The following is a 16,133-nucleotide window of genomic DNA, read 5'->3' on the forward strand; positions in this document are numbered from 1 at the left end:
TCAGCCCCTTAATTAAACATTTTAATAGGCAATGTATGCAGAGAAGATTAAAGGATATGTAGTGAAATATCACCTGTGTCCCTCCCTCCTCCATGGAAACACCATTGCTGTTGACTTTTCTTATATCCTTCCAAACGTGTTCTGTGTCTGTTCGGTAAACAGGTATGTAGCAAGAGCACGAATGAGTTAGCAGACAGTCTTCAGACATGGTCGTAATCAGGGACAGGTTCAAGTTTGCTGGGACCTATTTTGAAAACTTTTAAGAAAATGAATACCAAAAGAGGTACCAAAATGAGTAGTTGTTTAAATGAGAAAATGATAACAAATCTTAATTTTTGTTTGTTTAGTTTCTACATATTACAAAAGTTTAGGAAAATAATACTTTTTTAAAAAACTGACTTATGTAATGCTTGTCTTGGCTCTGTTTTGTTTCCTTGGGTCAGTGATCTTGCAAGGCATCTTTGTGTTAAATAGAAAGCCAGCTTGGTTTTTAACTCCACTCTAAGATTTGGTCAAGTGATGTAAGCCTGTACCTTTGCATCTCACTGTTGAGTCCAGTTAATACAATGGGCTGAGGGAATTTCCTGGAAGCTGTTCTTACACTGTGACAACTTAAGTATATACAACAGTCTTTGCAGACAATGTGCATGTTTCTTCTCAGTGACTCCACTAAAATTTGTGTAGCTCAATCTCCCTTGGCTTCCTGTGATCTCAGCAATTCCATCGGCCAGTTCACCACCTACTATCATAAGGAGATGTTAGGGTCCAAGCATAAGCATTCTTAGTGGATTGTACATTAATATAAAAGCTTGTCTTGGTGGCACATTCCTGTCATTTTGTACTCAGGGAAACAGGTATGGGAATTGTGAGTTTAAGGACTATTTAGACTGTATAACAAGATCCTTTCTAAAAGAACAACAACAACAACAACAACAAAGCCATATGCAAAAACAGTACAGTAGTTTACTCTTTGGTGGTCCCCAACCTGTTAGCATTTCAAACATAGTTCAGAGACTATTATCATTTATTTACATAATAGTGTCAGTATGTCTGTTTATGAGGTAAAATTACTAATCAAAAATGAATATATGCATTATATAATATTATATAATATACTTTGGTTTTGCATAGCAGTTGAGTAAATTACCAAACATAGACTGTATCTGTTTTTTATCATTCCAGTGAGCATGTTTGTTTCTCCTACATTTGTCAGCCTAAGATATTCTGGTACTATTTAGAGATGACATCAGATCCTGCTGTCTGGGGACTCAATTCTGCATGACTTTTCTCTCCAGTTCAGAGGAGTCAGTCACAAGTCTGGACCTCCAGAACTTCTGACTAACCAGCTTTAAGGTTCCCATGACTACTTTTTTGGGTTCCACTAGCTTGTTAGAGTGGCTCAAGAGCTCAAGGAAACATTTAGCTTATACTTACTCATTTATTATGAAAGATATACCAAATATGTTTTTAAAATGAAAAGAGGCGTTGAGCTGAGTACGTGGGTAAGGGCCCCAGAGTTATGTGCCTTCTCTAGGCACAGCACCCTTCAGGAACACATTGAGCTGACTAGACGATCTCCAGAACTTTGTTTTGAGGGGTTTTAATGGATGTTTCATTACATACAAATGATTGATTATATCAGTGCCCATTGGTAATAAACTCAACCTTCATCCCCTTTCTGGCTAGGGCCTGGTACTAAAAGTTCTGTCTAATTGTGGTTGGTTCCTATGGCAACTAGCTCTCTTCCTGAGGCAGAGTTCTACATGAGTTGATGCATTAAAAAAGAAACTACCATCTAAAATCTTGGGATTTATCTGTGTCAGCAAAGCAAATGCCTAATGCCTATTTAACAGTATTCAAAGTTGAACATACAGAATATCTTTTGTCTCTGATTTAGTGTTATACTTAGGCCTTTCTTCAAAAGCACTTAAATTCTACTTTCTAATCATGCTGCCATAGGTCTATAATCATTAAATATTTTATTCATATATAATTTATTTGATATAAGGAATTAAATATATTAAGAGAGGGACACAAAGAAAAGCATCCATCTATGCGGTAAAAAAAAGTGTGATGTCTGTCAAGATAATAGGAAAAAGACTTAATGGGAAAGCAGCATAAAATTGAATCCTTGAGACACATTTTTGGGGGAAAAAAGCTTACCCTTACCATCTAATTTTCTTATAGTTCTGATTGGTGGAATTTCAGCTAATAATTGATGATTACTTTCTGCAGCATAATTTAGGCTACTGTGTTTTCAGTGGTAGGTGAGGCAGTGAGGGGTGGGTGATAGGTAGGGAAGATGTTCCAATGGAGACAATGCTTCTTTAAGGAAATGCTTTAAATTGGGATCTGCAGGTTGTCTACTTGTTAGACACTGGGAGGAATGGGCCAGGGGAAAGGAGTGAGGATGGAATTGTAAATATGGGCATGAGAAAAGGGCAGGATATTAAAGTCTGGTGGCAATTTCATGTAAGGTTCCTGTAGAATGGATATCCCTGTCTTTCTTGGAATACAGGAGAAGCTATTTACCTTTGATGCACTGGCAAGTTTTCTCTGGAAATGGTGTGTGTGTGTGTGTGTGTGTGTGTGTGTGTGTGTGTGTGTGTGTACGTTTAGCAGATTTACAAATACATTGTTGAATGAAATCTCTAAAAGTATTTTAGACTTAAATACTTGGGAAAGGTTTTGTTCTATTTTTTCAACTGTTTCTTAAAGATTTGGATGTCAATTTGTAAATTGTAGAAAAAGCTTAAAAACATCAAGTATACAGTTTAACTAACAGAAGTGGACAAAAATTATTTTGTTTTTCTAGTTAAAGTGATCTATGAGAATTTTAGTACTAAACTGTGAAAACACCAGCATTGAGAGCTAATGTAAATGAAAACCATTATCTTCCAAATTGCAGCAAAATGAAGTAACCATGAAACTTCTGTTGTTGGCCAGCACAATATTGTTTTCTGTTTGAATTGAGTGCCAAGTTCCAGTATTATTCAAAAGTGGTGGAATTAAGTTTGTTTGTTGTTTGTTAGCAAATGTATTTTGGAAGTATAATGTTTGTTTTCATATTAACGTTTTATGTGTGTATTTAGCACAAATTACCCTTGTAATGATAGATGGTAATAGAAGGGATAGAAAACTGTTAATGGAGAATTTGAAGCTTAATTAATCTCTTTGGTAACAAAATATGTAATCTTCCATTGCAACACTTATTTTCTTATGGTAATGGATTCATTTGTTCTCTGGTTATCTGCTTAACTTCCTAACCACAAACATCTGCTCTCACGTTATCTTTAATTAGTATGAGTACTATATAAAGAAAAGTTAAAATCCAGAGAAGGTTTTATTTTTTGTTTTAGCTTTTTAAAAATGATTCATGAAAGGGAAAAGTAAATGGTGGACATTATGATTTTCTTACTGAAAATGCATACTAAAATTATTAATTTAATTTAAAAAATCTATTTTGCTGTGTTTTGCAGAATTACTTACTCTACTCTAAGGGAGGGTTCAAAAATATTAGATATGAGCTCAAGGTGTCAGTTCCTTAGAAATAGTACCATCTAAGTTATGAGTACAAGCTTTTTTTTAAAAAGATTTATTTATATTATATGTAAGTACACATTTGCTGTCTTCAGACACCCAAGAAGAGGGCATCAGATCTCATTACAGATGGTTGTGAGCCACCATGTGATTGCTGGGATTTGAACTCAGGACCTTCAGAAGAGCAATCAGTACTCTTAACTGCTGAGCCCAAGTAGAAGCTTTGAAAGTAGAAAAAAAATAGTGTGTTATTATTTAGAAGTGAGGCAAATTGCTTTTATATTTAAGAAAAAATGGAAGGATAAACCATAACATATTTTTAAGATTGTTACTTATGGAGGGAACTATGTAAACAGGATAGAAGCTCGACTTAATTGGGTGTATATTGTTTGTATAGATTTAAGTTTTTGCCTCATGACTTCTAAGGGTAGAAAATATACAAATCAGTACATATCAAGATGACAGAGTAAAGCCACACACAGATGCAGCTTAAGTTGAAAGTTATTCAAATAGTATGAAATAGTAATTGGACTGCATAGTCCTAATGGAGTATATTCTAATGACAAGTGCAAATATTGTTGATAAAAATGTTATTCTGAGACTGAGGAGCTATAAAATATAAGACAGATGCATAATTATGTTACTATTAATTGGTAGCAGAAATTCTTAGTAGAAAGAACAAATGCTAGAGTTAAAAAGATCATTTAATTCTTGTTGACATGACTTTAATTGGTAACTTTAATAGAAAATCAAGATACATAATTGCCGATTTTGTCATTAAAAAGAGTGTGAAGGTAATGTCAGAAAATACTGAAAGAACACCAGTAAAGTCGTGACAGGAGTAGGACCATTGTGTATCCAACAAGCCCAGGCTTCTTCTATTCATAAAGAAAAGATTATTTCAAGTCATAGGAACAATAACCTCAGTGAGATAAAACAAACAAAATGCATTTTAAAGCTAGAACTCACTATAATGCTTTTAAAAGGATCTCAAACTTACAAGAGATCTCCCCTACCCACTCTTTGTTAGGAGAAAACATAGCTGCTGCCCAAAGGCAGAGCTGTTAGCCAAAGCTAGCTCAATTGAAATTGCCTGCTAGGATGCTATAGATCCTGTCTTGCAAAGAGTTGTCTGGAATACTATAAGCCTGTCTGATGTTGGACAAAAAATATATCCATTGATATGAACTTGAGCTGTGTTCTAGATCCTGTCTACTGGGATGCTGTGGGCCAGAGGTGGTGTATAGAAAGCCACATTTGGAGTAAACTAGAGAGCCTTTTGGGGAAGGATTATTATTACATCTCCCAGAAGCCATGATATAGACAGGGAAGAAAGTACACACTCCAAGAGATAAGAAAATTGTAAACACAAATTTTTTGAAAAATGGCCAAGTACCTACATAGATTATCACAAAAGATTTCTTTAAGATTTCACGGGTGCTGCATCCTTGTTTCATCTAGACATACACTAAATAAGATCCATAGTGACACTGCTAGTTGACAAGCGAGTGTGGATGGTAAAATTTTCACAAGGCCATGACTTTTTTCTATAATTTATTTTTGTTCAGTTTACATATATATCACAGCCCCCCTCCCAGTACCACCTCTACAAGTCCGTCCCCCCACTACCCCATCTAAGTAGAAGGGGAAGCCCACCTTGGGTACCACCCCACCCTGAGATATCTAGTCTCAGCAGGGCACATCCTTTCCCACTGAGGCCCAACCAGGCAGTCCAGGTAGGGGAAAGGGATCCAACAGCAGGCAACAGAGTCAGAGATAGCTCCTGCTCTAATTGTTAGGAGACCCATATGAGGACCAAATTGCACATCTGCTACAAACATATATGTGGCCTAGGTCCAGCCCCTGTGCATGATTTTTGGTTTGTGGTTCAGTCTCTGTGAGCCCCCATGGGCCCAGGTTAGTTGACTCTGTACCCTTGACCCCTGTGGCTCAGTAAGTTCTATTCTCCACTCTTCCACAAGACCCCCCTCAAGCTCTGCCTGACGTTTATCTGTGGGTCTCTGCATCTGCCTTCATCCACTGTTGGGTGAAGCTCTCAGGAGATGTTATGCTAGGTTCAGTCTGCAAGCATAGTAGAGTTATCATTAATAGTGTCAGGTGTTGGCTCTCTCACATGAGATGGGTCTCAAGTTGGGCCAGTCACTGGTTGGCCATCCCCTCAGCTTCTGCTGTATCTTTATCCCTGCACATCTTGTAAGCAGGATAAATTTTGGGTTGAAGGTTTTGTCAATGGGTTGATGTCATCCTCCTTCCACTGGAAGTCCTGCCTGGCTCCATAAATTTCCCTTGGCTTCCCTGTCCCAGGTTTCCAGCTAGTTTCAGAGATGCCCCTCACTGATCTCCATTCTCACTTCCAGCCCTCTCCTACCCCTCTTCTCCCATACTTGATCCACAAGGCCACTTAATGAAAAGCTGCAGGCATCAGTGACTGCCGAGAGATGGGGAATTGGTTTTCTTCAAGCACAAGCTTCTTGATAGGTTATCCAATCCCAAGTGGTCAGCCCTGGACACATGCGTATATTTAGGCAACACTAAATGGGGTCAGTAATGTCTATATGCATATGTAACAATAATTACAGAAGAAGAGATGAGTACTGCATGTGTTGGTTGTAAACACAGAAGAAGGAGTTAGGAGAGGTGATGTAAATATGGTACTCATATATGAATGCCTCAGAAAAAAGTTAAATTTAGGTTAAAGTTTGAATAGCCAGTATTTGGGAGGATGGTCACTATTTTTAAATTTTCTTAATTTTATTGTCAGACTTTAGTTTTCTTGAACTACAGAAGATATAAGTCCATCAATTTACCTGTGAATTAAAAAAATACTTTTCTTTACAGCTGAATAATATTCCATCAGGCAATTAATTTTTAAAGCTACTGTACTAACATTTTAAATATATAGTTATGTGGTTTTATAAAAATATGCAAATAACTGAATTCTATGGTCTAAAAGTTTGTTGATATGTGAATAGCTTCCTATTTTTATTTTCATTGGTATCTTTTCTTTATATTTTAAAGTGCCACCTGAATTCTTGAAACAACCTGCTAACATATATGCTCACGAATCCATGGATATTGTATTTGAATGTGAAGTCACTGGGAAACCAACTCCAACTGTGAAGTGGGTCAAGAATGGGGATGTGGTTATCCCAAGTGATTACTTTAAAATTGTAGTAAGTATTTTTTCAAAGAAGTACATTTTATTTTTGAAACCTTCAAGTGTTTTTACATGTAATAATCAAAAGATATAATAAATATATGAATTTAAATTGCTGTAAATGAAGAAATAGAATAATTTATTTTTAGCCTGTAGAGAAAGCTTTGCTCAGAAGTATTTTGGTAATTTATATGAGATTACATAGCAAATCAGTGGCTGGACTAGGCTTAGGGCCTACCAGCAGTCTAGTATTGAGAATGTAGCTATCAGCATTTCATGAGAAACACAGTGTGTGCATGCAAGTGTATTCTCATCGCCTTCACAGCTATATTCAATGAGCAGATCTCTCTCTCTCTCTCTCTCTCTCTCTCTCTCTCTCTCTCTCTCTCTCTCTCTCCCTCCCTCCCTCCCTCCCTCCCTCTCCCTCTCTCTCTCCCCTCCCTCCCTTTCCTTCCTTCTTCCGTTCTTTTCTCTCTTCTTCCTCCCTACTCCCCAGGGTCTCACTGTGTAGCTCTGGCTGTCCTAGAACTCACTATGTAAGCATGGCTGCTCTGGAACTTACAGAAGCCCACCTGCCTTTGCTTCCTGAGTACTGGGGTCAAAGGCATGTGTCACCATATCCAGCTCTTGCCTTGAAGAATGGGAAGATAATAATTTTGAAAAGCTTATAAGATATAACAAACCCTACAAAACTTTATCAATTTATAAACAATTTTCATACACATAGCCTTCAAAGTAAGAATGACCCCATGCTAACACTTCTAACAACAAAAAACCTTTTAGAAAGTGAGTACGTCATCACATAGTGCCCTTCATTTAATTTGCATGTATTAGTTGAAGGAATTTTCAAAGTAGATACAAGCAAATCATGGTGATATTTGCCTGTAATCCTAGCCCTCAAGAAATGAAGGCGGGGGATAATGGAGGGACTTGGGACCAGGCTAGGTTATCACTGAGAAGGTAACAAAACTGAAATGCAAATCATGTTAAATAGGAAGCTATATTACAGACATCTCAGTCTGTAAAGTGCTTGCCATGAAGGCCTGAGGTCAGTCTCAGGGAGAATCCCGAGTAAGGCCTTAAGTTGAAGAGCCACACTATGGAGACAGAGATAAGAGGATCCCAGAGGCTCACTGCCAGCTAGCCTCACCTACCAGTGACTCTCCCAGATCCCAGTGGAAGAAAAAAAGTACAAAATGTATTAAGAATTCTTTGTCAAATTTTCATTTTAATTATATGTATTAGGTATATAGTAGATATTATTGCCTACTAATATTATCATTTTCTAATGTTATGTTAACAGGATTATTTAGGTTTTAGTAATAAATATTAATGGCATACCTTAAGGTCTTTACTCAAAACTTATTAAAAAGCTCAGAAGTAACTTATAGTGTTTTAAAGACAGTGTCATTTTATAAATTTGTCGTTCAAGTCATTCATTTTTCTGGGAATGTTTCTAAAATACATAATCTCATGTTAACAAAAAGTAGTTTCTGAGTACTTAACACTAAAATCCAATCTGTTGTGATTAAATTAGCATTTTTATTTTATCATTATTTATATGTTGTTTTTTAAATTTTAAAGCAGCATTTATGCTAATAATATTTCTTCCTTCTTTTTGAGAACATATCCTTGAGGTTTTAAACTCACATTTATTAATTAAGTCATAAAATTTTATATGTTTTCTTCCTTAGAAGGAACATAATCTTCAAGTTTTGGGTCTGGTGAAATCAGATGAAGGGTTCTATCAATGCATTGCTGAGAATGATGTTGGAAATGCACAAGCTGGAGCCCAGCTGATAATCCTTGAGCATGGTAAGAGGGGAGCAGCAGTGAGCTGAAGGAGCTTGCATTAGAAACACCGTTACTCTAGGGTGCCTTAGGATTGCCAGTTTGCTTGCTAAAGCCAGCATGTGACACAACTACAAGCGAAAGAACAGCAGTCTAAATCATTTCTGTCACCTAGAATTACTTAGCGGGCTTAGCAGTTAAGAGCACCTTTCTCTTATGGAGGACCACATGGCAGCCCACGACGATCTGTAACTCCAGTTCCAGGAGATCAGATGCCCTCCTCTGATCTCCTTTAGTACCACATGATTGCACATGTATATATTTAGACAAAACATTCATACCCATTTCAGAAAGTCTAGAGAAGGGAGCTGCAGAGATGGCTCATTGGTTAAGAACACTGATTGCTCTTCCAGAGGACCTGGGTTCAATTCCCAGCACCCACATGGCAGCTCACACCTGTCTGTAACTCCAGTTCTGGGGCTTCTGACACCCTCACATAGACATATATACAGACAAAACACCAATCAACATAAAAACAATAATAATAATAACAAAAGTAATTTTTAAAAAGTCCAAGGAAAAGGAAAAAAGTAAAATTACTTAGAGATACATTTTCAGAGAACATTAAAAAGTAGTTGAAAGAGGAAAACTGAAAAAGTCCTATAAAAGTGTTTATCAGAACCCATTTGTGTCACTCTCACACATTTGTTTCTGTGTCATAAGGAAGAGTTCTTAATGTTTACTTTGCACTAGTTGTTTTTCCAAACTAAAATTAGTGTACCTTTTCTTATCATAAAAATACCTGTTTATGAAATAAATTCAATCAATATTGAAGAATAGAAAATTAAGAGTCAAGTCAGGAGAAACCACTGTAATTTGAGAAAAGAAAGCTTAATATTGTACAGAGTTATTAATTCTAGAGAGTAACAAGTATTTAGCTAGTAAGAAAATACCTCTTGTAAATAGCATTGTCATATATAACAAGCAACAGTAGCCTCTGGGTAAAGATAGTGTCTGCAGAGAAAGACCTTCACATAATGCTGAAATCTAGACATTATTGGAGAAAAGATATCTCTGGTTTTCTAAATGACAGAGAAGTTGATACAGTGCTTTGTTGTTGAAACTTCAAATTTATTTTTTTAGGGTCTGAGGAGAATTGATCATAAGTTGGTATCTCACCAGAGGCATTTTCTGTAAAAACACCCAAGAGGTTGTGTGTTGGGAAAGATACTGGCTCTCAGAATGTGCACATGAGAGCTAAAGTCCTCTCTTTATATAATTGGTATCTCCAGTGTCTGTGGTGATGTGTGTAATGTGTGTCAGCTGAGAAAGGAAAAACTATACTAAAAGCACCTGGCTTCATTTTTGTTGAGCAGGAATTAAAACCTGAATTTGGCACTGTGAAGCATTAATTTGATGACATACTCTAAGTCCTACCTCCTAGGAATGTTGCATAGGAGCACACAGATATGTATATTCTTTCCTAACCTGTTTTCTTGCAACATAATCCCATGTATATCTTTCCATGCTAACAATTTACAAAATTGTTCATTGCTGAATGGAATATATATGTACTTTTATATAACTTATTCTCCTATTACATTTAAATTGTCCTTTTTGTCATTTTTTTTTTGTTTATTGCTATTACGAACAGTGTTACACTGAACTTCTTTATGATACTAGTCTCATAGTAAATTACATTTGTGTAACAGATTGGTAAGGGTAATCATTTAGCAACTAAAGCTTTCTCTCTCTTTTTTTCTTTCTTTATTTTATTTTGAACATTTCTTGTGAAAGCATGACAAAGATAGCATTCCTGAGTCAGATACAGTAAGGTACTAGTATAGTCCAGAGATTTCTCTGAGAACCATAGCCTGACCAGAAAAACTGTATGGCAAATCTGGCACCTATTTATTAAAACAGCATATAGGATTTATAAATGCTATTTTTAAAAATATACTTGAAAAATATATTTATTTTATAATGTTGTAAAGGTGTAAAATATCCAAACCGCTTTTTTCACCCTGAATTTGTACTGATTATACCTTTCTCCCATTTTAGCAACTTTCAAGTTTGTAAAAATAAAATTTACTGAATTGTGTACTAGCTGAATAAGTGAAATAGACTTGTTTGTTTGTTGTATAACGGCAGTGATTTTCTTAGTAAACTTTAGAGATATTTAGTGTATTTACCTAAGCATTGAGGCTTCAGTTTGTGTTTGTGATTACTATTTTAAATCTTACCACTTAAGTGGATGGCTATGTTAGTAGCATCCTAATGGAGCTTTTATCTGAATGTGTTTGGTGGTATAATAATTGTATTAATAGTATATGTTTTTCTATGATTTTGAGAATACTTATGGGCTTGGGGAATTTTTTTTGTAATTATATTGATTATACACTGGCAAGTCATGAGTTTTTAGAAGGCTTTAAGTTCCATGTTTATTAAATTTGTGTCCTATTTTGGCATTTTATGTTTTATTTGCTTAAAAATAATTTATTTGTATGTATATGTGCAAGCTTGTCTATATGTACCATATGCCCTTGGAGACTAGGCTTCAGATTCCTTGGAATGGACTTATAGGTGATTGTGAGCTCCGTGTTGTGGGTGTGGGGAACTGATCCTGGTTCTCTCAGGAAAGAGTCCTCTTAACCCCTGAGCTGTATATCTCCAGCCCCTGCTTACTTAGTTTTGAGATGGGGGGAAGGTGGTATTTGTCTTACCATATTACCCAGGTATCAAATTCCTTGGTTTAAGGTGATCCTCTTCAATCTCATGATAAGAACTATAAGAAACATTTGCCACCATACATGGCTTTTAATGTTTTAATTGTCTAAAAATTAATTTTTTATCATTAAGTTATGTGTATATGTCTCTGTGTGGGTATGCACATACAAGTGCAGGTGCTCACTGAATCCAGAGGTATTGGATCTCTTGAGCTAGACTTACAAGTGATTGTGAGCCACCCAACATGGTGCTGGGAACCAATCTCAGGTCCTCTGCAAGAGCTGTAAGTGCTTTGTGGCTGCACAAAGTGGCTGCTGAGCCATCTTTCCAGCCCCTAAATGTTTTGATTTTTAAGACAGATATTTATGTTGGTAAAGAAAGCAACCCAAATTTATACCCAGTAAAAGTATTCTTCAAAAATGAAGGTGAAATGAAGACCTTTTCAGAACAGAAACTGAGAAAAATTAAAATTATAGTAGGAAAAGATAAAGTAATAAAAATCAATGAATGATTTTTCTATTTTTAACAAATTTACTTTATGAGAGTTGGATAGAATATGAATAGATTTGTAGCTTTCCCTCACTCTTGAAGAAATTGTAAATCATTATATTGTTGAATAAAAGCATGTTGATAGTAAAATCTTTAAAATTACTAACTTAACCCATTGATTTTTTTTTTCAGGAGTGATTCCTTAGAAGTCAGCAATTTAGAAAAAGACTATTAATATTAGCATTAGTGATTTAAAAAGATAGAAAAATAGGGATAGAGGGAAAGACTAGGAAGTGACTTAATATTGACCAATAGAATAAAGAGAAAATAATTGTAGAACAACTTTATGATAGAAAAATTACTTGAACACTTTTTAATGACATGAGAAAAGTTTTAGGATAGCTTCAAGTAGAAAAAAATGTAAAACCAAATAGATGAAATCTGAATTTAAAAACCATACAAATGCACTTAGGTATTCCCTTTCCCCAAATGTTTACATTAATTAATTACTTTGATAAATGATGCTATTTTCATGTTTTCAGATTGCTGTATTAACTTTTGTATAATCCGTCAGGTTGTTTTTTTTTTTTTAAGTACCAAACTCAGCCTTTCAATCATTATTGAAAGCTAGAAAAGCCTCCAGACACATCACACTGATGACCTTTTGCTCATAACAGCATCATTGGGAGGTCAGCATTCCTAGCGTCCCTTTTAGAGGAGAGTGCTGTTGTGTTACATGAAGCACAGCAGATTCCCATTGATATCCTTTGGTTTGCCAGGACACAGGCGGAGGCTTGAGCAGCATGGAGGTGGAAGGATGAAAACTAGCTCTTGACCTTTGCACTCTGTAGCAGTTTTGACTCCCAGGATATAGTGTGACTGTATAACAGTTCCCAAAACCTCCCCACTGTATCCTTGGTTATGTGGGGTTTTGCTTCTTTGTTTTTAACAGACTCATTAATATAGTACAAGGAAATGTTTAAGAATGGACTAGATCGAGGTTGACGGAGTGTACCTCATAGGCTGTATCCATCCCACTTCCTGTGTTTTTCATTGAAACATGGACACACACATTTGGTGACAGATTATCTATGTCTTATTTGTGGTTATTTCATACCGTAATGACAAAAGTCAGTAGTTTAACGAGAGACCAAATGGCCAGTAAAACCTAAAATACTCTCTTGCCCTTTATAGAAAATGTTTTGCCAACTACCAGACTACATCACAGACATTAATAGTCTGTGATACTAAGTTATTTCTCGTTGGTGAAAATCTACTTCACAAAAGACCTTTTTTAAAAGGGAAAATTGAAGTAGAGGAAGGGAGAAGACAAAAGAGAAGTAAGAGGATGGAAACACAAGGATAGGAGAGCAAGGCAGGTCTGGAGGATGTGCACGGTGGCTCCGTGAAGGGCTGCTGGGAGAGGTAGGGACTGCAGACAGTGTCTAGAGCACCTCCTGGGTAGGAGCAGCACAGTGTGGGTAACCTGCAGGTGTTCTTTTTGTTTATACCCTTGGCTTTAAAATGTTGAAGGTATTTGAGTATCCCTAACATAGTCTTATTTTTATATGAGAGATTTTCTGATTCCCACATGAAATGTGTGACTGTAGACCAGCTTATTGTTCTTTCTGGAACAATAAGTGGAATTCATAATATATCTAAAATATATGAGACATTGTATGTCAGATCATCAGAAAATACAATTCCTTACTGAATTAGTAGGTAGAATTTGAGAAGCATTGTTTTAACATTTTCTTAATCAAAACATTTAAAATGTAAGATGGAGCTGGCATGACCATTCTGTGGGTACCAAGCCTGGTAATCTGAGTTCAGTCCCCAGAACCCGTATGATGGAAGGAGAAAAACTTAACTCCCTCAAATTGTCCTCTGATGTTCATATTTATGTTGTGCCTGTCTATACTACACATGTACATATACACACAATTATATAGACAAAATGTAATAACTTTAAGAAAACAGTAAAGTATTATTTGAAATATTAATATCTAACTTTATGCATTTTCAATAAGAGCAATACAATCTTCATTGTTACTTGTTTTGATGTTGCTATTGGCAGTTTGGTTTGGTTTGAGATCTCTTCCTGTGTATGTCAGATTAATGGTGAGCTCACCACCCTCAGCCTTCTGAGTGCTGGGGTTCCATTGCACACCACCATGTCTGGCAACAGTAACTCTTAGTTTTAGAGACTCTTTAAAAATATTTAATTGAACATAAAGTAGAATTACTTATGAATTATGACATTTCAAATTAATACTTGTTTTTAACAATTGTCTGTTGAGTGATTTTTTTTTTAATTGTCAGTAAAATTAGCACAACTTAGTAGGATGATCTTGGCTACATTCCTGTAACCCTAGCACTTGGAAGTCAGAGGTAGGAGGATTTTGAATTCCAAGCCAGTCTGAGACTTCACAGGGAGCATATATCTCAGTTAGATAGATGGGTGGATGGACGGATGCAGATATATTAAAGGTAACAAAACCTGAGGGAAAATATCGTTAACTTTTCATTGTCTTTTCTTCCTGCTTGTCTACATTTAAAAATTGCCTTTAATTTTTCTTGTAAGACTAAAATGTAATAAACAGAAATATACTTTTTAAATAAATGTATATCCTGTCAACAGGTCTATTAATTGGCAGTATATTTTGTTGCAGAAGGGAAGAAGGGCTGATGAAAGGAAGTAACACGAACTTGTTTACAGTAAAGGAAATTCACACTTTACCAACTCATTAAATGGCTGCTAGGATGTCATGACCTTGGTAGATAAGAATGCATACTGAGTATTATGAGTGATTGTTTTTTTTTTTCATTTTATTTGAAATATTTGTCAAAAATTCCATATAGTTCTGAGGTTATTGAATGATAGATGTTCTGGAAAAAGTGACTAAAAGCTTGACATGATTAAAAGTTGGCTAAGTAGCAAGAAATTAGTCAGTAGTGGAATATTTTAAATCTAAAACACTACTTGCAAAGGTTAGTTGGTGTTGATCAAAGGGTTAATTCTTATTCCTTTGCTTTCATACTAGTATAATTTTAGAAAAAGTTTTACTCTAGATAACGGGTATAATTTGACTCTGAATCGTGCTTCCTGTATCTAGGCACTTTCTTGTCTTTGTTTTTAAGACTCTCACTTTACAATCCAGACAGGTCTGGAATTCACTACATAGCCCAGGCTGGCTTCAGATTAACAGAACTCCCTCTGCATCACTTTCCTGAGTGCTAGGATGAGTCGGGTACCACCCCACACCTAAAGTCTAGGAACTAGCTAAGATTACAGATGTATCTAATGCCAGTGTTTCCCCTGTGCCTGACTTACTGATTGGGTCAGGTACCAAAATTCTGTACTTTTTGTTTCTGTAAAATGAAGGAATTAAATTAGGTGATTACTGGATTTTTTTTTTTAAATCACTTCGTATATCCCATGAAATGTAATTATTTTAGGAGATATATGTTTAACGTCAGATGTGATTTTATTTTTTATTTAATTTTATGAGTCTTTTTGCATGTTTTTAACCACTAATCCCTCTTCAGCCCCTCAAATGAAAATGAAGTTAAAAAACTAACTTTATGAGGCAAGCTTTGAGGTTATTCTTTAAGTAGAATTTTTTTACAAAAATCTACTTAGTCGGGCAGTGGTGGTGCATGCCTTTAATCCCAGCACTTGGGAGGCAGAGGCAAGTGGATTTCTGAGTTCGAGGCCAGCCTGGTCTACAGAGTGAGTTCCTGGACAGCCAGGGCTACACAGGGAAACCCTGTCTTGGAAAACAAACAAACAAACAAACAAACAAAAATCTACTTGATATATTTACATCATTTAAATTTGCAAAATGAAATAATCTTTTATGACCAGATTGAAAGGCACCTGAAATGTCTGGATAAAACTAACTTTCACTGGTTTAAAAAAGACCTAACTCATGCTCATTGCCACAAATGAGAGCATGTAATTGATTTAAAAACAAAAAAGCAAATGTACTGTTACCTCTCCCTCATCTCACTTTCTAGAGCCAGCCCTTGTTAACAAACGTCATGTATGTAATTATTCACTAAACTTGTATGGTAAAATTCCATGTACCTTACAGAAGTATGGGTTTGTGCTAAGTGGTAAGGTTGAAATAGCCAGGAAGCAAACATGATCTTTGGCCCTCATAGAACATTTATCTGTTAGAATAGAGAGACATTAAGCAACTAAAATATAAACAAAATAACTAAAGCTTTTATATCTGCTTAAAGGAAATTAAAAAAAAATGCTTTATGTTGTGGATTGAATGTCGAATCAATCCCCCACAGGCACATATGTTTGAACACTCCGTCTCAACCTAGGATCACTCTTTTCGGGAAGTTGTGGGACATCTGGACATGGGGCAACGCTGGTGATACAGGGATGTGGCAG

General features: G+C 35.8%; 1 protein-coding gene across 7 annotated transcripts in view; it reads left to right on the forward strand.

The window, feature by feature from the left end:
• Positions 1-16,133, forward strand: part of Neo1 (neogenin 1) — a 167,758-nt gene that overhangs the window by 71,612 nt on the left and 80,013 nt on the right. For all 7 annotated transcript variants that reach the window (XM_052188174.1, XM_052188172.1, XM_052188173.1 and 4 more), the window contains exons 6-7: positions 6,580-6,734; positions 8,413-8,533. In XM_052188174.1, the coding sequence (XP_052044134.1) occupies positions 6,580-6,734; positions 8,413-8,533 (276 nt within the window). The remainder of the gene's footprint in view (positions 1-6,579; positions 6,735-8,412; positions 8,534-16,133) is intronic.

Source organism: Apodemus sylvaticus, chromosome 7 (assembly GCF_947179515.1).
Source record: "Apodemus sylvaticus chromosome 7, mApoSyl1.1, whole genome shotgun sequence".
Classification (NCBI taxonomy): domain Eukaryota; kingdom Metazoa; phylum Chordata; class Mammalia; order Rodentia; family Muridae; genus Apodemus; species Apodemus sylvaticus.